General features: G+C 47.5%; 2 protein-coding genes and 1 long non-coding RNA gene across 8 annotated transcripts; 1 reads left to right on the forward strand and 2 right to left on the reverse strand.

The window, feature by feature from the left end:
• The first annotated feature begins 108 nt into the window (after positions 1-108).
• Positions 109-5,299, forward strand: LOC140599965 (uncharacterized). Its single transcript, XR_012003051.1, has 2 exons — positions 109-193; positions 889-5,299. It is a non-coding gene; the product is annotated as an uncharacterized lncRNA (long non-coding RNA).
• On the reverse strand, positions 5,265-19,289 carry BCL9 (BCL9 transcription coactivator). 6 transcript variants are annotated; one of them, XM_072766715.1, is made up of 7 exons: positions 19,158-19,289; positions 17,736-17,830; positions 16,096-16,285; positions 15,110-15,209; positions 10,182-12,423; positions 8,662-8,922; positions 5,265-7,645 (listed from the first exon to the last, which is right to left on the reverse strand). In XM_072766715.1, exons 1-7 carry the CDS (start codon positions 19,208-19,210, stop codon positions 6,564-6,566), a joined length of 4,023 nt encoding a protein of 1,340 aa, XP_072622816.1. In that variant the 5' UTR covers positions 19,211-19,289; the 3' UTR covers positions 5,265-6,563. The 6 variants fall into 6 exon arrangements, with proteins under 6 accessions (XP_072622816.1, XP_025838916.1, XP_025838915.1 ...); XM_025983131.2 differs by having other exon boundaries at positions 5,265-7,681; XM_025983130.2 differs by having other exon boundaries at positions 17,514-17,830.
• On the reverse strand, positions 17,514-19,458 carry LOC112907777 (BCL9 transcription coactivator). Its single transcript, XM_072766718.1, has 2 exons — positions 19,158-19,458; positions 17,514-17,830 (listed from the first exon to the last, which is right to left on the reverse strand). The coding sequence occupies exon 1, from the start codon at positions 19,456-19,458 to the stop codon at positions 19,252-19,254; it is 207 nt and encodes a 68-aa protein (XP_072622819.1). The 3' UTR covers positions 17,514-17,830; positions 19,158-19,251.
• Positions 19,459-23,012: the final 3,554 nt, after the last annotated feature.

Below are 23,012 nucleotides of genomic sequence, written 5' to 3' on the forward strand. Positions count from 1 at the left end.
TGGTAACTTGAACTGGAATGGAGAGAAGTAGATGGATTTAAGATATATTTGGAAATAGACATAAAAGGGTTTGCTGATGATTTTACGTGAGGAGTAAAGAATTATGAATGACTGACTGCTTGTGTCTGTTCTGAGAAGCAGGTGGTTGGACCTATATCATTTATGGAGATTTGATGTGGGGGAAATTCAGAAGGTAAGTTCGAAGTGCCTGCAAGAATCTCACAAAGCAGTGTTATGGTGCCAGTTGACTGAAAATCTAGATGTCCTACAAAAAGGCAGAGAGTGAGATAGAAATCCTAGAGCTATTAGCAGCCAGATGATGACCGGATGACTTAGAAGAATAGGCAAAAGGCCTGGGACCAAGTCAAGGGCCTGTTTGCATGATGGGAATGACTGAAAGCAAGGGGAGAGATTAGTAATGTAGGAAGGGGATCAGAGGTATAATCACAAAACCAGTAACTTCATTCTATGTGGCCCTAGTCTGTCTTTATTGGCAAATTCAGTAATTAAGTCAGCGTGTAATGTGAACATGGAATATGGTGATGCAGAGAATGGTCACACTCCATACTCATTGCTACCATGTATCTTCTCACTAAAACCTATGTGCATTCCTTGCAGGCAACTACCATACCTTCCTTAGATTCCCCTAAGCCCAGCACAGTGCAGGATATGAAGTAGATGCTCAGCGCTTCTTGATTAAGTGGTAGTAAGACTTTTTATAAAGGTCCTTGCTGAGACCATGAACTCCATTACACAATGCTATAGATCCTTTCTTTCCTGGGCCAAGTGATGCCTGGTTCTTTCTATGGATATGATCCCTGTATTTCCTTACTGGTATTATTACACTTTTAGGTAGCAATGATTATGTTTTAAATGCCTTTCTTGCAGGCACTAAGAACAAGGATGAAGAGAATTCTAGGGATTCTTCAGCTTCATCAACAAGGAAAAAACAAACTAATCTGCACGGCAGCATGTTGACATTTCAAAACTGGCATTTAATTATTTACATACCTTAGTATAATCAAAGGTGCATATACACTTGTATAAATAAATCTGTGTGTATGTGTAAAAATTCTTAATAGCACAAGTACTAACAGCTAGAATAAAGAACTTCACCAGAGCCTGGGAGAACTTTTGCAGTTGGAGACAAAATAAATCACAGTAATCCATGATTCCCTGTAACCAAATACATTTGGATTGAAGGCAGTGGTGATGTCTCAGTCTCTAGCAAGGTGCTAGGCTCTGCTCGGCTGCATTTGACACTAAGAACCAAGAAGCCAGAAGCATGTGCTCCAGAGCTCTTACAGCACCACTGAGAGCAGAACACTCATGCTTGGATCAGATCGATGTGTGAGGATGGGCAGGAGTCTCCAGGGAAAGAAGCTCACAGAGGGTTTCTGTATGAGAAGTGGGGAAAGAAAGCTTCGTGAAGCTTGGAAAAGATGAGAAATAAACACAAGTTCCCAGGGGTCTTTAACAGAAAGAACTTGGGCTGCAGAAAAAAAAAAAAAGATTCTTAAAAACATCAATCCATCCTGACCATTAACTAAGTAGACATTGAATAACATTGAGATTTGTAACTTCCTTCTGTCCTCAACTCTAGCTCCAGACACTGGGGAAAGGAAGTGGGTGGCCAGCCTAGAGCTGTGAGCACGCTGTGCTGTACGGTAGGAAGAACCAGACTTCCCAGAGCCAAGCACCATCCCAGTCCTGTCCTGTCCCTGTCTCCCCACCACAGCGAAGACCTGCACTTTGCTGGGGCTGGATTTTTTCAAGCTGTTCTTTGGAATCTCGGGGTCGTTCATAATTGCTTTGGGCTCTGAGGGAGTATTTTGCAAGGAGAAATTGAGTTCTTGTGTGTTTGGTGAAATAGCTGCATTTTTCCATGCTTTAAATATGTGTAAGGAAATAATTTCTGAACCTTCTCTTTATCTTCTCTGTGATCATATACTCACCTTCTTCCTCTAGCAGCACCGGTTGCCAAGCACAACTGAGCACTGAGCCAGAAAGTTAAGAGTGTGGACACCTGTAAGCAGAAAACAGATCACGCCTATTACAGTAAACCAGATAAAGAGCCATGTTAAAGAGAGAGATCATTTTTATTCCTCTGGTCCTCATAGCATACTTTCTTTTTAACTTAGTTTATTATTTAACTCCCTCCAACATAAAATGTTTGGCCACAGACTGTTTTCTGTGCTTTACAAACTGTTTGCTATAGAGGTGTTGTGAGAATTTTACCACCAAATTAAGATGCTGTGACTTGGTGACTTTGAACAATTACTGGTCTGGGTTGGAGAAAAGAATGTGGCGGTAAGGCTCAAGTTCTTTAAACAGCACAGAAAGTACAACTCAATTTAATGTTTTTTAAACCAAAAGAGATGAGTTCGTGAGCTGAAGGATTTTGTCAGTGACTTTCCTGCATTCTCCCTCCCACCCCCAGCCTGTCTCCTACACCACAGTACACTCCTCCTGCTGAACTGCCAAGATGATCACTCAAATCCCTCCCTTAAAATGTTGTTGAATTTCAGGCTCCTAGGGGGGCCACACCCAGCTCCCTGTGACCTCTCTCCCTCTGCTCATTTATTACCCCACCTCCTTTATAGTACCCTTCCAGTTTCCTGGCCTTTACTGTGCCTTTACCGCCCCACTTCCTCTGTTTAAATGCCTGCCACCTGCCTTCCACCCAGGAAAAATCATCTTCCCGTTGAGGCTTCGTGGCACCTTCCTTTCTGGCCTTCGGCCCTTTGAGCCATCACCACAGCAACGACCGGACTGCACTGTCATGATCAATTCATGCACCTGTTTCCTCATCCCAGCCTCAGCACAGTTCCAGACACACAGTAGGTGCTCCCTAGGTGGTAGTTGCTGAGGAAATGAGTCCTTGTGTTGAATACAGCTTCCCTGTCCTTTCAGCACTTTGAAAGTTCTCAGAAAAGGAAAAGGAAATGACTAGAGACCATTTAAAGGAAACACAACCACCCCCCTACCTGGGGTACCCCCCTGCCAGTGGGGAAAAGGAAGAAGAAGAGTGAGGCCAAGAGCCCAGCACGGCTGTGGAGGTGCTGTGATTTCTCTAGTTTACAATAGCCAGGGCTGGCTTTTTCACACCCCTGTGCAGCCAACAGTGGAGGGGGGTGTGTGAAAAATGGAAATGTGGGGTCCCCTGTCCAGATTATTGAGAACTTCAGCAGCCCAAGCCTCAGCCCAGGGCAGCTACACAGGTCACATGTAGCCATGGAAGCTGGCCCTGGTGACAGCAGGAGAGTAGGGAGGCTGGGAAAAATTTTGGATCAATTTTTTTTTCTAAAAGTAGCTTTAAAATCTGTAAAATTTGTTTTAGAATTTCTATTTTCTCACGCCTCACGCCTCGTAAGACCCCTACAGTAATTTATTTTCATTTAGAAGTACAGATTTTCTCAAAATTTATTTTATTTCACTTTGCTTTAGGAAAAACAACACAAACTCTTTTAGTCCTTAAGAAATGCTATATCACCCACACCCCACCACTTAACCCCTGAAATGAAGTAAACACATCATTATTGCATTTCCTTCACTCAGTCCCCCAATTTGGGGGAGACTGGCTGGGCTTTCACAGGGTTATGTTAACAAGAAATATCTTTATCAACCTTTTGCTAATTTTAAAAAATTAGTTCTCGACATAGGAGTATCAAGTCTCTCAAATGTGATTTTATTTCACAGCATTCTTAATAAATTAGATACTGTTCTGTTTAAACCCCAAATGAACTCAGTTTATCAGATATCATCATGATGAAATGGTGGTATCTGCTGACAATGTAAATGAATGATTTATGAAGGGGTCTTTTCAAAACTCAACTTCGGGGCAGTGGACAGCTCATTCGCACTGCTGCATGCTGCCCAGCAGGGGGCCGAGCGAGCAGCGCCACATCCCCAGCTTTTCCCAGCAGGGGCCACCGTGCCGCTAGAGCTGGCTCTGGGCTCCCTCCGAGGGCCAGTAGGACAGGGACCACAGCACTGTCAGGTGCAGCCGGGAGCAGGGCCACCCAGAAGCCAGTCCAGTGGACAGATGCCAGGGCCCAACCTTCCTTGGTTGGGGCTCGCATCTCACGTTCCCCGTGCTTAGATGTTTCCCTGCTCACTTCCATAAACTTCGAAGCCAGAGAACTGAGGAATGAGAACCGAGGAATACGGCTAAATTTATGGAACAAAACACTCATTTTACTCTCCTAACATAAAATGTTCACCACACAGGGCCATTTGAATAGATCCGATTGTGCCTGAATTCTTAAACTTGAGCTCAGCTTTCTCATCTGCAAAGGAGATGATTACACCACATACCGTTTAGGCCCTCCAAAGATTAGCAGGAGCACACACGTGGAGGTGACTGGTGGGGGAGGTGCCGCAGCAGTCATCTCACTTTTGTTGCCTGGGGCTCTTGTGTTTCTGAGATGACAGGGCAGCCAACAGTGGAAGAGAAATTGGCTCTCAAACACACCTATCGCAGAAACCGTCACAGTCACAGGAAGGACTCCGACTGTAGAGCGCCAGCAGAGCCCAATTTGTACCAGTTTGTCTGCAGATGACTCTGCACCTGCTGCTCCTCCCTTCTTCTCTCACTTGTGAACAAACTCACACCCAGACGCCCAGTCACTCAGCTAAAACCACCTAGAACATGAAGAAATACACCAGGGCAAATTCAAGTGCAGAGAGACACACATGGCTTGCAGGATGCACACTGCCGTGCCGAGGGCACGAGTGGTGGGCGATGAGCCGTGCCCAGACTGAATGGGGCCACAGTGGGGACGCCGGCAGGCAGCGAGGCAGGGGACACCCCCACAGGCTGGGGAAAACCCCGGCTCACAGGCACAGTGGTCATGTTTTACCTTAGCAAGATTCAGGGACACTTCAGAGCTTCTGCAAAAGAGTGAAAATATACCCTTGGCCTGAATTGCTTCACACCATTTAACTGGCTCTCCCAAAAATTCCTGGTAGAGACCATTCATTACCCCGAGAGGTAAATTTCAGCACCGGGGGCCAGGGTTGCTCTTCTGCCCACCACTAGGCTTCACAACAGAGACAGGACTGGTCCCGGGACAAATCTTCTAGTGGTTCTTCCTCAACCACCCAGAGAAGATGCTCCACCTGGGCAGGCACTTCTGCAGGCTTCCCCTCACCTTCATCTACCCGCTGGGACACAAAGCCACTGTGTTCCTTGGGTCGTGTGGCAGCTACCACGCCCAGTACTAAGCAGACCGGAACTGAAATGAACACAAAAGGCTATTCAATTTTGTAAGAAACAATATATTTTATTTTTCTGACACCACAGCTCTGGTGAGTGGTTTTGTACCAAATTTAATGGAGGTTACACAGAACGTTTTACGCATGGGAGGGGAGGGAAGGGAGGAACCACAAAATTAAAAACAAAAACAAAATCCTGGATAGCTTTTAGCATCTGTTCCACTCCCACATTGATAAAATTCACTTGGGAATTCCTAATAAAAGGAGAACAGAAAACAGGTGGGGAGGGGAGGGCGTGTTGGGGAAGAGAAAGGGAAAAGCAGCCCACCGAGCATCCCAAACACAGGCCTTTCCCTCCGGGAGCCGGAGCCGGAGCCGGGCCTGGACGACACCTGGCCTGGAAGGCGACACCTGGCCTGGAAGGCGACACCTGGCCTGGAAGGCGAGGCTTCCTTAGATTTACTTCCCCCAAGTAACACCGGGTATTGCAGCTGCCAAAGGGAAAGAAGAGGAAAGCAGAGGTCGTCCTCGGTGGCGGGCAGGCTGTGGGGGGAAGGAAACACACTCAACCAAGGGGAGAGGGAGAGAGAGGGAAGAGAGAAAAATGTGAAGGTGGGTTTGCAGACTGGGAGACAGACAAGTGCGGAGAGCACTCGAACTGAAAAACAAACGTCCTAAGTTTCATTATTTTTAAAAAGAAAAATCTCCCCCCTCCCCCCACCCCTCGCTGAACTTAGTTCCTTTTTTTGTGCTTTTCATTAATACTCTGCTCTGAGGTCGTAGTTTGGTTTTTTTTTTTTCTATACACTGGAGTTGAAAGAAAATAGTCCAAAGGTCAGAAGATGGATTCTCCACCTAAAGTAAACAGCCCAGCATTCCTGTTCTCCTCTTGTCCCAAAGACTAAAGTCTCTGCTAAAATCCCTTTTACAATATAGTACAGTACACAAAAAAATAAAGCCCAAAGCAAAAAACAAAACCAGAAAAGAATCCTGGGAGAAGCCAGTCCAAAGGACGTAAACATACAGAGAACGGTGCAACACATGACCGATGGCAATTCTCAAAGCACAGCTACAGATTCCCAAAAGTAGGTGCCATCACAGGATACCCAAGTCCACAAAAATAATTTTTAAAAAATAAATCTTAAAAAAAACACACCTGTTGATTAAATGAATCATTTGTTTTCAGGTAAATCCATACATTCTCAAGTTCCCCCCTCCCCCAAAGCAGCCCTCGGGTCTCTGTTCTCCTATTGCATGACCAACGGTGTTCCTGGAACTCCCTCAAAGCAGCTCGCAGGACCTGGAATCTCATCTTGACAAGGATCGGCACATCCAATCTTAGCAGCTTAAAACATCATGTTTCCTGGGTTGCCAGGTCCTTGGCTAAATCCACCCATGCCCACGTCAGCGGCCATGCCCCGGGGCCTCATCTGTGGGGGGATCATGATGTTCTGTTGGGGTCCCATCATGCCCTGCATGGACATCATCATGCCTGGAGAGCCCACGGGCCCAGGGTGGGTGTAGAGCCCAGCAGGCCCCCGATCCTTGCCAGGAATCATGCCCACGGCAGCAGCTGGGTTGCTCATCAGGGTGGGCTGGCCAGGCATTGTAGATTGTGCTGGTGACATCATCCGATGGTGCGGTCCCATCATGCCTTGCTGGAGAAAGGCTGGTGGTCTCATTGGGTTGTGGCCTGGCATGGATGGGGCTGTCCCGAGAGGGATATCCGGAGTTCCCACTGGCCCTGGACCTCCCATGCCAGGTAATGCCAGTCCCATTCTGGGCGCTTGTTCACCCATCATCCCCTGCATGTGCGAAAACCCAGGTCCAGGGCCCTGGGGCTGTTTACGGCCTGGGACTTCCCCTCGAGGGAAATACTGCAGTGTCTGGCTGGGCTTCTCAGATGGAATAATGCGAGACAGATCAAACTCCGGTATTCCAGTGGCTCCGGGTCGGATGACCTCCTGCAGATCTGGGTCTGTAAACACCGAAGGCATGCTGTTCCCCAGGACAGCGAAGGAGTCGGGACCCCCGGGGCCTCCAGGCTTGCAAAGTGCTGCGTCTGCTGAACTCTGGGGCAGGGTGCTGGGGCGGCCGAGGGGACCTTCCCCTGGGAAACCCATGCCTCCTGGGAAGTTGCCCTGCCCCCCGCTGGGGCCATTGTGAGGGAACGGAACCTGCTGTGGAGGAGACTGTACTGGAGGGAAGCCCTGGGGGAAACCCATCCGTCCTTGAGGTACCATTGGAGGCTCCTGGGACCCGTGGCCCATGATAGGATTGTGTGACATCAAGCCGGGCCCCATCGGGACCCCGTGAGGAGGTATGTTGGGTCCCATGGCATTCGGAGAGGGCATCTGATTGGAGTGAGAAAGTGGCTGGGTCATTCCCATTGGGCTGAGGGTTGGCATCGGAACCACAGGGTTTGGACCTGAAATTCGAGGATTCTGTGTATTAATGCCCATTCCTAGAAAAATAAAGATATCAAAGGAATCACCTTAACCAAGAGCAGCTTTAGAAAAACTATCATAAACCCAATTAACAACAACAAGATCATTGTGTATCAAATGTGCAAGGGGCTCTGCTAGGAAAACATACAACACGAAATCCCTGCCCTCAGGGAGATCAAAATACATTTTGGAGCATACAGGCCTACAGCCCTACAAAAGGATATATTCTGAGTCTTAAACTCAGACTACATATGTTGTAAACCTTACAACGTAAGGGTATGTAGAAAATAGCCAGGAAGAAAGTCTGTGTGAAAAGTCACAAATTAATATAGGCAAATTAATTCAGCCTTCTTCATGGGAGGCATGGAACATAGATGAAACGAATTTGTCTGAATCACTTAGGAAGGGTCCTCTTTGGACAGAGAGGATTAGCCCTACAAATCCAGGAATCAGAAATAAGGCAACATGCTGGTTCTACTATAGTCCCTAAGCCATTTAAGGAGTTGCTGTCTCTACAGAATAACCACCAGGTATGGTGAGGATGGTGCTAGGAAACAGGCTGTGCCCTGTCTGAAATCCTGTGGCTGCTCAGTGGTTGGAGGCAGCCCTTCCAGAAAAACACTTGAGAATTAAAGACACTCCTATCTGCATGTTAAAAAGAAACACCTCTCAGTATTTTTCCAGGAGGACCCCCACTGCCCTCCCACCCCCTCAAAAGGGAAAAAAGTACCCATCCAGGTAAACAGAAGCATCAGAACTTCTTTGAGGAAACTGTAAGAATCCTAAGGAAACCTGCTTTCTAACAAACACACTGAATCAAATGAATACAAAATTGTTCACGTTCTCTTCCTCTAGTTAAGACACTTGATTCTACTGACGGTACTTCCCAGCGTGTGCCGCTTCCATCCATTGGGGGTCTGCAGCCGGCTGAAAAGCATGCAAGAATTCTCTCTTTTGTCTAACACTCGCTCAGTATCCTAGCTTCCTGATTTCTTACCTGGCATATTATTCATTGATGGCAAGTTGGGAGAACGTGCTGGAGGGGAGTCGTCATCGGAGCTGGCCACAGTCTTGATGGCGTCGTGGTATAAAGGGGTAGAACTGGGCATTGCGAACTTGGACATTCGAGACATCATAATAGACAGCGGGTTCTGGGAAAGGGTTGGCTCTGGAGGCATGGTGTAAGGTGTACTAGAGGGAAGACTTCCAGGGATGTTCACGGAGGCAGACTGGCTGGCTGTGGGGGGTGGGGGGCCGCCTACAAGAAAGCAAAATAAAACAAGAATGGGCAGGAAATTAGATTCCTCTTAAAGGCTATCAGGCTTATGATTATGAACTAGCAAGGCCAAGAATGAGATGGATGAACAGGACAGTGTTATTAGACCCAGAGCACAAATCATCAGTCTTCTGGTCAAGCTGTGTGTGTGTGCAGAGGGGTGACCACAGTGTGATAGGGATGCAATGCACCAGAAGACGTGAAGACACACACACCAAGAATGCAGTAGAGACGGAACCTCAAGCTTGGGAAGTGCATGGTGTAGGGACAACTATTTCACTGAAAAGAATGCAAAATAAGCAGATCTCTCCCTTGCCGATCATGATTCAGAATTCCACTCAGGTATTTAGGACGCCGTGGAGCCGGCCCAGCGACTCAACCCCAGGTGCTAATTGCGTCACCCTACACATGCTCTTGATTAATTTCCACAACCACAACGTCTGCACTGAGAAGTTCTGAGGAGGCTGGTTCTACTGTACTGCTCTTGTGATCCGCTACCCAAATGGGAGAGAGACGCTTCAGCTGGCTGGGATACATCTTCTATCTTATTCTGAGTCTACTTTTTCTCAAGCAGAGACCACATGGACCTAGTATTTATACCCTGACGCTCATCTTCCACTGACCACCTCCGGCCCCATTCACAAAACTACCATCATTAGCCAGAGCTTCCCCCAGGAAGAAAATGCTGAGAAATTGCAGCTGATCTGTGAAAACAGCAGTCTACCAAGGAGAAGGTTTTTGGTAACTGTCTCTGTGGTCAGCATGTATTTATGAGAACCACTAAAGTCTTTCAACAGCCTCCCTTCTGCTTAGGATTATACTCAGGGCCTGTGGACACGAGGGCAGCCCCCTTCAAGTGGGCAGGTCTAGTATTGAAAGAAGTCATATTTACCCACTGTCCGAGGCATTTTACTTCACCAACCCACGTGCATTGTGCAAATGTAAATTATTCTGTGGAGTGACACATGTGTCCCATTCTCCCTCTTCCTCTGAACAGTCCTACCTGACAAACACATTCTGCACTAAGAGCTGTGTGTCTCTGCCAGGATTGGATACTTAGTGCGTAACCCCGCGGAAGCACCAATCACGCACCTGGCCACGGATACGTCCGTCTCGGCAAAGGCCACCTCCTCCGGTTGCATAATCAAATTAGGACACCAGTTTTCTTAAAGTACATAAATGAGGCTTTTGCAATCTCCGGCTACAAGGTGCAACTGCTGTGAGGACGCAAGCATACTGACCTGACTCTACACTGCCCAGCATGGCTGGGGAGGCCATGGTGAGGGGTGCTTTATGGTTTGGAGGGATCCCGGGACTCTGAAGGGGAGGTTTTGGAGAGGAGGTCCATCCAGGTGACGGGGCAGGAAGTGATGGAGACTTGAGGTGAACAGGCGAAGCAGCAGCAGACCCCAAGACAGGGGGGGACTTAATGGAAGCAGCAGCAGCTGGGCCCGCCAGCATGCCTGCCAGCTGCGATGGAGTCTGGGGGGACTTGAGGTTCCCCGAGGGTGAGCCCAGCATTGGTGACTGGACTTGGCGCATCGTGGGAGATTTCAGAGGGTTAATGCCTGGGGAATGTACCTGGCTGCCTGCCACAGATATATCCAAGGGCTTCCGCCCCAGGCCACGCTGAACTGGAGGAGCTGTGTTGAGGCTAGTGGGGTTACTGGAAGGGTTGAGAGGTAGTGGTGGCATATGACTGAGCCGGCTGTTAGTCCTTTGGTCGGGCCCAAGTGGTTCTCTGAGATTCCGCAAGCCACTGTTGCTGCCTGGACCCTGAGACATGGGAAGGAATGGTCTAGGGCCCATGCCGTACTCTTGCTGGGGGTGCTCACCAAATGGCAGGGGCACCATCTTCTGCTGAGTGGGCAGCAGGTCTGTGCCACCTGGGCGTAATTTCATCATCTCCTCAGGGCCTGCCCCAGCCTCTCTCATCTTCTGAGGTATCATCTGAGGGTTGGATCCCATGCTGACGTTTAGACTGACATCTCCCTTCATCCCACTAGGAACCATCCCAAACTCAAGTTCCCGACCAGGGCCCATCTGTGGGGGCATTCCTTTCGGAAAGTCACCCCTGGAGGGACTCAGAGGGCCCTCAACGGGTATTCGAGGGAAAATGGGATTACTCCCAGGCTCCATGTGTCGCTGGGAGCCTGGGATCATTCTATTCATCTCCATGCTGGGCCTGCTGCTTTCCATGCTCATCCCCGGGGGGAGACCCAGCTGCTTCTCTGCCAGCTGCTGTTGAAACATCTCTTCGGACAATCCTTGGGGGTTTGGGAAGCGTTCCCCTCGGCCTGGACCACTGAAGACACCCTGGCCAGGTGGGAAGTTTCGACCATCTGTGATTTTTGGCACATCGTCTGGCCAACTGACTCCAGAAAGACCTGGTCTAGATGCTGGGTTGGGGACATTCGGCCCCTCCATTTCCGAGTTTATCATTCCTGCAAATCCAGGGAGGCGCATCTGGCTCCCTGGCATGTTGGGATGGGGAGCCATGCCCCTTGGGGGCAGAGAGTGGGGTATGTTGATCCCATCGGCAAAGGGCTCCGCGCCCCCTGGCCCCCAGCCTTCGCTTGGGGCCATCTGGTATGGAGGAGGAGGCCCTCGGACCACGCCCCGAGGCCCATGCTGATGGACCATCATGTCCTGGAGGGAGCACTGCTGCACGACCACTTGCTCCTGCTTCCTCCTCTTTTCCTCGTAGAACTCCTGCTGCAGTTTCAGCCAAGCTATCTGCTCGGGGGTCATATGGTCCAAGTGGTCAGGTCCCATGGGCCCAGACTGGGAGTTCATGGAAGGTGGAACCATTTCATCTGGAGAAAAGGGCACATCTCTATGTCCTTGAGGGCCAAATGGAGCTCCCACATCTGTCCGGGGCCCAGGTCCCTTCCCTAGGCTTTGGGATTGAGCCATCATGGCCTGTATTGGCCCTTCTGGTTTTTTCTGAGGTCCATCTAATACCCCAGTGTTCTGCTGGGGTCCCCCACTTTGTCCTCCTGTGAATTCTTTCTCATCGGGGAAAAGCATCCGTTGGATGTCTCGGAGCGTTTGTAAGGAGCGCTCCCGGTGCTCCAGCTGCTCCTGAGACAGCCCGTCGGGGTTCTCTCCCAGCGTGGGGGGCTCTCCACTGGACACTGGAGGAGGCGGAGGGGCTTTGGGATCTGCTGAAGAGCTATTGCTCCCTTGGGACACAGGGGTCACTGCTCGGTTATTGGGTGTCGAGTTTGGCCCGGTACCGTCTGGGGGCAGTGGAGTAGAGCTGGCAGGACTGCCTACAGAAGGGATCAGTTTGTTTTCTACACCAGGACTATCCCGGTCCAGGGGACGTGGGGGTGCAGCAGGCTTGGGTGCTGGTGCCGGAATGGGTGGAGTCGGCTGCAGTCTGGTATTCTGGGAAGAATTCTGGTCCTGGCTGGCTGGAGCTGGGGGCTGTTGTGGGAGGGTTTTCGGATCATTCCGAAGGGCAGATATCTGTGTGTTCTGAAGATAAACAAGATTTTAAAAATCATTGGTAAATGGTATGGAAAGGCAATTTAAAAAGCAAGACATGTTAAAAAGGATTTGTCCCAGTTCACATAAATCTACTCTGACATTTGCTGCAGAAACTGCCCATGTACAACCCCAGTCTGGACATGGAGACGTTCTGATTTTTTTCTTCCACTTTCCTGTCAAATGGCATCATCTTTCCCTTGCTGAAGATTATGTTTCAATAACTTTATAAGCATGCCAGGGGAGAGCCACTCTGCCAAAGTGAATATATTTGAGTATCTATTTCGAGGAACAGGTTTGATATCACATGTCTACTGTGTATTTCTGATTCAAAGAGAGATTAGTTTCTTGGTATGTGGGAGGCTGTACCTAACACCCTTCTTTTCCCCGAAAGTACAACTAGGTATATAGGCTCCTCATTGTCAGTCAAGAGGTCTGATGTTTTCAGCTGCAAGGGAATATACTTGTCACTTACAGCTCTGTACTCTAGCAGCCAGAGGAAGCAGGGAAGGCTACGCCGTTTCAGTGAGAGTCTCTTCTGACATGGTGACTAGCACAGTACTCCTCTCCTTGAGTTTCCAGGGAGCCTGATAGCTCTGGTTTCTGTTTTCAGTTTGTGATCACTGATTCCATATTCGATAAGAACTTGTACATTAACTGTAGTAAGATAATCCGTAAGCAGGAAGCGTCTGTGGGGAAATCTGAGGCTATCTAGCCCACGGTGTCTCTTGATCTGTTCTTTCCAATAGACAGCAGACTGCCCTTTTTATAGGTCAGATGACAGCCTCATTATTATTTATTAGGTACCGACGCTACACTAAGTCCTGGGTGAAAGCACATGCACCTGCGGTGACACGGATGCTGTCTGCGTGCGGAAGAAGGACGTGTACCCTGGGTCTAAACTCTGGCACTGCTGGCGGTGCCCAAGTCGGGGGTACTGCAGAAGCACAGAGGGGCCCAGCCTACAAACCCCATCTCAGGGATCTTTCGCCAGCCTCCAGCTAGCCGCATGTACCCTCCTTTGGGTGTTCCTTTGTTCCTACTTGCTCACTTAATCCTGTCTGTATTTCCAAACCCCTGAGGCTCTTCCTTACCTCCCCACTTGCTCTCTGGAAGGCTTTCCTGTGTGCAAATTTGTACACGAATCATGAATCATGTGTATCTCTGCATCGAACAGTCTGTGTTGCATAAACACAAAGACTATCTTCACGTGTTCTGTTCTGTGAATATGTATATAAATGTTTCATTCACAGGTACCCGTGCACATATGTCTGCACACAGAGACTGGGGTGGGAAGGCTGGCTGAACCTGCATGACTCCACATGCTCAACATGTCTCCCATGTCCCTGACTCCTGTATTGCAGTGTGGAGGTCACTTTCATTTTCCTCCTGGTGCCATTTTAGGTTTGGTTTTGTTGGCCAGGTTCGGTTGGTCGGTTAGTTTGGGATGGGCACCGACTTCGTGTCATGTGACCAGGATAGAAGTAGTAGTTTAGTGCCACCCTTTTGATTTGAGATTTGGAGCAATGGTCATTGGATTATTCCCAATTCCATCCTTAACACCATTTCTGACTCATTTCAGCACCAGAGAAGGTAGAGATGCAAACCCTAATAAGATCTGCTGCCAAGTCAATGAAATACTGGCTGGCATTACAATGTACCCTGTGCATGCATCCTGGGATGATAAAAGTTTTAAATACTATGTATACATGTGTATAAAATATTTAAGCATAAACTAAGATATGTATACATTTTAAATATCATGTACGTCCATCCTCCTCTCTTCTTGAATAGCAGAGGTATACGAAGAATGTGAAATGCCTTTTTAAGTCTAGGAAAACCCAAGCTCTGCTATGTCAATGGAGAGGGACTTTGTTGATCCATGACAAAGACAAAAATGTCACTGTTTTATCTTGACTTGTCATTTAACTCATTTATTGTTACTTAACTTTTCCCACATCGAAGACTACACCCAGTACTAGTACTAGATTTTATGCTTCCTGAAAGCAAGGTCTGTGTCTTGAACCTCTTAGTGTCCCAGCAGCATTTGGCAGGATGCCCTGACAATGCCAGTCACAGAAACAACTTTTGGTTCCATGTGGAACGCTACATGGATTCAAGCAACCACTGCACGTTTTTTCTAACGTGGCTTATGGTAGGTACTTAAGTTCCAGACAGGAGACACAATAACATTTATTGGAATTTTGGAAATATCAAGCAATTAAAAGTATTTAATGGTCCTCTCACTTTGAAGTAAGGAAGAATCATTTTGAAAGTCACTGAGACTCTAATTAGCAGATTAGCAGCATGTACTCCAGTACGAAGGCTTGAGTCGTTCCTCTTCTGCTCTGCAACTAACTCAAGAGCATTTGTTAGCTGTTAAAAACCTGCCCTGTACACACGGTTTGAATTCAGATTTTCCCAGGGATGGCTACATGAAAGAAATCGGACATCTCCTCATATACCTCCTGTTTTATCCTGTGTCCTTCTCTCCTAGTAATCCCTCAGTTTACCTGCTTGCTAAAGGAAAGGCCAGTACAGCATGATCTGCCTGAAACCACATAATACCACAAGTAGGTCAAATGCCCGCGATGCAACTTACACCATCGAGACTATCTCCCACCTTTATGGGCACTAGAGAGCCTTTAAACCACACTCTACTTCCAAAATGGCCTACCAGAGGGGCTGTGCTTCGTTCTGTCTTGCTGTTAGAGATGTTCTGGATGTGGAAAGAGACGATAGTTTCAACCTGGCCTTTCAACACAGCTTCTGCGGCTCTGCAGAGACAAGAGAGATGCACACACTAGGATTTGCTTCTACTCCACTACCTGTAACTGCAAAACACTTTAACCCCAGAGTGAACTTGTAAGTGCGGAAAGGAAGGTGGTTCTGTGCAGAGAGCCATCAGAAATGTTGAGTAAGAATCAAGAAACACAAATTTTCATTATTTGTGTCTATCATTTACCATCAGACTCCTGGAATCTAATGATAACTATTAGCAAAATCTCAAAAGAGGCATTAAAAAACCCCAAGATTTTCTCCTTCCAACCAATACACTGTGGTAGGTGTTTTATAGAATCCTAGTTCAAAACCCCAACATGAAAAGCAAACGTGAACTCTCTCAACACATAATAATAAACTAAGGCTGTGGAAATTCACTCTGTCTGTATGTAGGGTACATTCACATTTTGTATAAATTAAATAAGCAAAAAAAATCTGCTGACCCATCCATCAGAAACATAGGTACCAAAACATTCACAGTAGTTACCTCTATTCCAGACACATTTCTCTTTTTAGCTATTTATATTTTCTAATCATTCTAAGACAGACACAAGTATTACTTGTGTTATTTAAAACAGAATGCTAAATTAGAGAAAAGTGTCTACTGTGTAATCAATCTCTTTTATGTTTAAAAAAGATCTGTATCTTACAAGCACAAAAACCTTCTGGAAGGAAAGCCAAAGAAGTATCATCAGTGGTTGCCTCTGGAGAGAGAGGGTCAGGAGGTTTTGTATTTTATTTTATTTTACCCATTTCTGTACTGTTAACTTCAAGTGATATAACACATGTGGGGGAAAAAAGGATTAGCCTTCAGTGGGAATAAGAACTCAGGCGTCCAAACACACAAGCCCTGCCAACAGCAAGACCCAGCTGTGAACTTACTTATTGGCCATCTCAGTAGAAAACACATACACCACTTTGGCGGGAGTCTTCTGAGCAGGTGTGGGCTCTGGGGCAGTAGTCTGGCCATGGGAGGGGGTGGAAGACCTGGGGGCTGGAGCATTGGATGGGGTCATCGAGTGTGGTGTGTGCTGGGAATCCTGGGACTTTATGTGGTCAGCAGAATTACATTCTAAAAGAATGAGAAGAGTGGTGTCAGAGAAAGGAAAAATCTGCTTCTGCCAGCATTTACAGCACCACAACACAAACCCACCTTGAGAATTTTAAGGAGGAAGCACCTTGCTAAGAGAAAACCTCTTCAACTCATAAAAATTCCAAAACGCTTCTCCCCAAATGACAAAATTACTAAGCACTAAGCACTCTTTCCCTCTACCTCCTTACTTGTCTATTATGCACCCTTCAGACATTAGCACAAGTGTCCCTCCTTCCTGGAAACCTTTTTGGAACCTCTTGGACTAGATGCCCCAGTGAGTTGAACCACAGCCCCAAATCCTCTTATTTCAGCATTTATCACATTTTATCATAATTGTTTAATGATCTGCAGTCCAGGTTCACTCAAATTCTTGGGGATGGCAGCTGCATCTTGTGACCATGGTCCCCTACTGCGCAGCATAGTGCTGGCGCTCATGGCAGGCCTCCCACAAATACCTGAGGATGGAAGGAAAGATGGGGGAGCAATCACCCACGTTCTTACTTCTAATGTGGGCTGGCAGGAAGGAGTGGGGGGGGGCGTCAAACTTCCACCCCTGGAATGCGACTTCACACTCTGGCCATAGTTAAGGTTTCTGGTTTTCTACTAGGAGGGAAAACAACTGAAGCCACAGCCATTGGCCCCATATTCCTCCTGGCTAGCTCTATTTTGGTGCCTCCCCCGTTTCTACCACATGTCACCCCTTGTTTCTGCCACACGGGAATCAGCTGTGACAGACCCACACAACTGCCAGGGCTTCCTCTCATGCCTAGTGGCAAAGTGGTAACCAGAGAGAACCCCAGTCTCACAGAGTTCAACTGACAGAGGAGAATAAGAGATGCCGGGAAAACTGCTCCAGTGTAGGCCCCTGGCATAGACAAACGGGAGCTCGAGACTGAAGGAGAAACAGCACAGAAGCCAGAAACATCCCCAAGAACGTGGTGAGGACTGAGAGAATCCTGCCATCACCCCCGTAACATGTGCATCCTGAAGGGCAAGAACTCTTCCATGAGGCAGTCCCAGACCATTCTTCAGGGAGTGGGAAAACAAGGGGAAGCAGTTCCACCCTAACAAGCTGCGACAACTCCTGAACCTGGTACCTACTCTCCCCACTCGGCTGCTCTGAGGCTCTCCAGCATCCACCAATGTCAGAGGCCTTCCCTCGGGAATAGCTACTTCCCTCTGAGTCTCAAAGATCTTATAGACATACCTTTAATGTCAGAGTCATCGTTTGGAGTCCCAGGATCTCTCTGATCAAAGGAGTCGGCGGAAATACTTCGCTCCCTTTTCCCCTTGCCCTTGGCACCATTTCCAGCCCCATTCTTCAGCCCCATGCTCCCACCTGGGCCGGGGAGTGCTTTAGGGGTATGGCCCCCACTCCTGGAGTCACAGGGGGATGGCTGGGATTGGCTGGCTGAGCCCCCCTGTTTACCCTGATTGGAGAATTTGGAATCCAGCTGGGGGTTTCCAGATGGGGACATCACTGTAGGAGGACGGACCATCACCTCCTGCTTTGACTTAGGGCTACTAAAAGAGACAAATAACAAAGGGAGATCAGATGCCGGATCCAGCTGGTCTGTCCAAATCAGGGAGAAGCAGTTTCTAGAGTAGGTTAAGGAGATGCAAAGGACTGAGGGACCACCCCACCTTTCACCTCAGTCACTTCCTTGATCCCTCCAGCCCCACTCTCATCTTGGAGCTGACAGAGAGGAGGATCAGGCCTGCCTGGGCTGGGGAATCCTACAGTCACGTGGGGACCCATCTCTAGGGCTTCTGTCAGTAAAGGACAATGGTCTCTATGTACATAGAGAACTCACTCTCACACTAAGACTAGCTCAGAGTAAACAAACAGGCATCGTTAAGATCAAAACACTACCCACCCCAGCTGATGACAGGGAACAACTGTAACGGGAATCTAGCTTCCCTGCTGGAAAATACGGGCAGGACCCAGAGAGCATGAGAGGAAACCCGCTGGTGAGTGGAGGGTTAGGGAAACCCTGCCGGATGTGAATCCCTCCAACAAGCAGTACTGTGTACCAGAGCACATACACTAACTGGAACCCCAAAGGATGAGGAAAAAATTCTTTAAAAAATATCAATTTGGGGGCACCTGGGTGGCTCAGTCAGTTAAGTGTCTGTCTTCAGCTCAGGTCATGATCCTGGGATCCTGGGATCAGGCCCTAAGTTGGGCTCCCTGCTCAGCAGAGAGTCTGCTTCTCCCTCTGCCCCTCCCCCTGCTCATGCTTTCTCTCCCTCTGTTTCTCTTTAAAAATAGGGGCACCTGGGTGGCTGAGCGTCTGCCGTTGGTTCAGGGCATGATCCTGGAGTTCTGAGTTGAGTCCCGCATTGGGCTCTCCCTGCAGGGAGCTTGCTTCTCCCTCTGCCTATGTCTCTGCCTCTCTTTCTCTGTGTCTCTCATGAATAAACAAAATCTTTTAAAAACACATATCAATTTAAGTACTGTGGAACACAGGAAAATACTTCACAGCGGGGGACTAGGGGCTGGTCCTTTTGTCCTAAGACCCAAGGCCTTGTCACCATCCCAGGCCTTGGTTTAGTACATTGTATTGGGTGGGCTCTAAGGTCCTTTCCTCTGTGCTTTGGGAGGGAGGTGGTGGTAAAGAAGCACAGTCAAAGAACAGCTGGCAAAAGAATAACAATAGAAAACTCTAACAGAAAGTCTGATTGCACTGTGGCCCGTTTACTATTCTAACACTATTTACTTCTCTGTTTTCTCTTCCTTTCCCCACTTGGGTCCACTTGCTTCCGCTTGAACACACTGTTCCCTCAGTGAGAGTTCGAGGTCCACTTATGACAATCCCCAAGGGGCAGCTGGGTAGGCCCCAGCCCTTACCTCTGTGTGTTTCCTGACGGGGAGTTCCTCACTTTAGGGTTACTGGAATGCATTGATTGAAATCCTGAGCTTGCAGTCACAAACAGGGATGGGCTCACCGAGTTCCTCTCGGGCAGCAACAGAAGCAGCTGCTCAGGGCAGTGGCAGCGGCCCGCTGCTTGTTGGGTGCGTCCCTTAGCGCTGGCCACCTGTATGCCTTTTTCCTCTTTGTTTTTCTTTGCTGTGGAAGTGGGTCCTTTCCCCTTGCAGCTCCAGCATTCTCTGGGTGTGTGCCTCCTGCTGCCAAAGGAAAATCTCGCATCTCCAGGGCACACTATGGGAAAAGGCCACCCAAAAAGGGTTGGGAGCAAAAACACAAAAGACACAAAACACCCTTACAACAGGATCAAAGTTAAAGCACTAGCCAACTCGAGGATGTGGCAGATAGATCACTCCTCAGCTTCCAACAGGGTTAAGGGAGCAGCGATGTTCATGCTCTGGCGCTCAGGCAGCTGAAGAGTGACAAGATTTTCTGCCAAGCACTTGAGCCTCCCACCAAGTATCATGTACCAGGCGTTTGTAAGCACATAAGAAAAACATTTTATCTTCAGGCACATATTCTCCCTTACATTTCTCTACTTTCAAATACAAACCCGTCAAAAGCTTGAGTTTTTCTTTTTTCAAAACGATGCTTTGCAACCAGAGGGTACTACTCCAAATCCAAAGCAACTGTCTGGTGTTTCACCTCCGATGGGAAACGATGGCACTGAAATGTAACAAACCCATCCCGATTCCCAACCATGAAACAAATTAATCTGTGTTTACATTCTCAGGGCCTCAGGATGGAGAGACATTGGAGGAGGTACTCCTGAAACCAGCTATTGAGCCAATACCAAATACAATCAGTTCTGCCCCCTGACTTCCATGATCTTTCTATTAAATTATGCCAAGGATGTGTCTTGAGCTCTGTTTAATGACAGGGACCACAGGCATGGGTAAGCATGGGAATGATCCATAATACTGAAGGTAAAAGAACAGCTTTGAAAGCTAAGATATTTTTTGAGCCAATTTGCAAGGCTAATTCGAAGCATAAAGGTCAAGAAAATACTCCCAAACCTAGCCAGAGAACAAATGAGAAAGCCCTTTACTTAAGGAAGCCTAAACTAGTTCAGGGAAAACCAAGGTACAATTTCAGTCACTGCTCCTTCCAGGGAAGTTCCCAATAGGGTTTTCTCCTCAACTCCCTCCTCTCCTCCTGTGATCTTGCTGCTAGGGTATGGGGCTGAAGGAAGAAGATGCCAGATGCAGGATTAGTTAGTGCCTGAAGAACCAAAGGGAATTAGAAGTAGCTCAGGTGTTCCAGCTTATATATAGGCACTTTGAGAGGCTCCAGGACTGGACAAAGGAGAGTAGTTCTAGTCCAGGTTTTGGCATTGAGCAGGATCACTGCCAAGTGTGAAATGTCCATTTTTTCATTTGGAAAGTGCAATAGTCCCAGCTATTTAACCTGAGCCGCTGAAAGGAATTGGTGGAGGTTCTTGGTACAAACGATTGCATTTTTTTCTTTTTAAATGAAGAAGTCAGGAAAAAGAACTAGAATAAAATGTTACAGAATGTTTCTATGCCGACCTTAGGAGAAAACATCCTAAAAAACATTTTGGTCTTGATTATACTTAAGGTTGTATTTTCATCCCTCACCACCTTCAGCTTTTTTTTTCTCTCCAGTTTAAACCATAAAATTGATTGCAGTTGTCAAATTTGACAGACGTGATCATACACAATTCTGTGACCTCTCACCAACATCAGCAAACACCGGTAAAATAGAAGTAGCAAATGAATCTTGCACGGACAAAGCCATCAGAAAACATTTATATCAGGAACAGAAAAGCAGTTACCACCTAGATAGTCCCCTTCTATAACTTCAGGCACTTTCTGTCTGCATCACACATTTCGAGCACTCGATCATATGGCATACTGAATAGTCCTATGTGTTATGTTTCATCTCCCTATGAAGACTATGTTCTTTGAAGACAAGAATCCTGTTTTAAAGTTCTTTGGCAAAAAAAAAAAAAAAAAAAAAAAAAAGTTCTTTGGCTTGTCTCTAATACTCAGCATGATGTACTAAGATGTGTTTGGACCCTCTGTGACTTACTCAAGCTTCTCCCAGAACGGAAACACCTGGCATTTGTGTTGCACTCTTTTTCCAAAGGAACTCAAAACCTATTACAAATACCAAATCACCTCAATCTGCCAGGCATTTCTGAAGAGTCAGGAGCAATGATTATTTCTAATAATACTGTGAGCATGTAACACTTGTATTTCAAAGTACTCCTACAGACAGTTTCTTATTCTCGAAAGTTGCTCAACCTGGAGCAACAGGCATCTTACAGATGAATGGACAGAGTGCATATGACTGGTGTGTGTGGCTTCTCTGAGGTTTTGCCATTGGCTCTCCCTGACTCTGCTCTTCCTCAAAGCCACCTCTTCATCATAACTTTATGGGTGGAGAGAGAGCACAGAAGGCTGAAACTAGCATGCGGACTCAGTGATGACAGGGAACAAGATGCAGGGTTTTCAACCCAAGATCCAGGGGAGTTGCTGAACTAAGTCACCCTTGCCTTAGCCTTGGCTGAGAAAAAAAAAAAAAATCCACCGAGTGTCTTATCATATATTCCCAAAGATTAGAATTAGGTTCTTTGGCTCCTCCATTTGCAGGGCGGTACTCACCTGTTTACCTGAAAGGTTGGAAAAGCTGTTCCACAGAAGATGCTTCATTATAGCCACAGAAAGATTTTTTCCTCCCATATAACGAAATCTCCTAACTTTAAGATCTACTTATTCAATGTTTCTCCCTTTTCTTCTTAGATCTTATTTAACATTCTTCCGAAGTAGGTGTCAGGCACTCTTTTAAGCACTGTCTGTGCATACTAAACTCACAGACCACAATGCCACTCTCCCCACTTGAGAGATGAGGAAACTGGGCCTCAGAATTATTTAGCTGTTTGCCGGAGCACAAGGTGGATCACACCTGAGTTAGCCATACACCAGTAAGTGGGAGAGCTGGCACTGGGCCAGGCACCCTGGCTGTGCTCGTCATCACTCTGGCACCTTTCAGGATGGGGACTTGGTGGACAAGGGGAGCCAGTGCACAAAATATAGTGCTTGGCAGCAGAGCATGAACATGCGGGGTTAACTATGACTATGATGACTACTACTCTCTAGCCAGCACGCTGGCTCATCTTGCTGAATGTTATTTCATATCTTATTCATCTCCAACTGTCCCCTTCCTGCCTTTCCTCCCCTTTCTCAATGCATGGTCTTGCCCAGGACTTAACAAGAAGTCACCGGGCAGGATGTGACATGCTCACCACCAAATGTGCCAACCTACTTTCAGAGTACCTATCCTCTCCTTCTTCTCTATTCCTGAACTAGAAAAAACAGCCCAGTTTTCCTCAAAGGTCAGCCTACCACGTGTGGTCTAGGTCCCATCCCTTCCAGCTTTCTGAGAGCTCTCACTCTGTCCTTTGGCTTTCCCTGCTCTCTCCTGCGTATTTCCAATCACCACTCAGACATGTGGTAGTCTCTTCCAGCATTGAAAAAATAAAAACAAACCCAAAATTACAGGAAAACAAAGTCCAGCCCTAGCATGTTATTCTTCCCTTTCAGAGCCAGGTTTCTCCACAGGGTTAACAAGACACATGGTCTTCACTTCCTTCCTTGCCATTCACCCTTTCACCGTTTTAAACCAACTTCCACCCCCAGATCCCTACCCAAATCACAGAAACCACTATTGGTTAAGGTCACCACTGGCCACTGTTCTAACCTCACCTTACTCCATCTCTTAGTCTGCTGGCCAATGGTTTCCTTCTTGAACAC

This window comes from Vulpes vulpes, chromosome 8 (assembly GCF_048418805.1).
Source record: "Vulpes vulpes isolate BD-2025 chromosome 8, VulVul3, whole genome shotgun sequence".
Lineage (NCBI taxonomy): Eukaryota > Metazoa > Chordata > Mammalia > Carnivora > Canidae > Vulpes > Vulpes vulpes.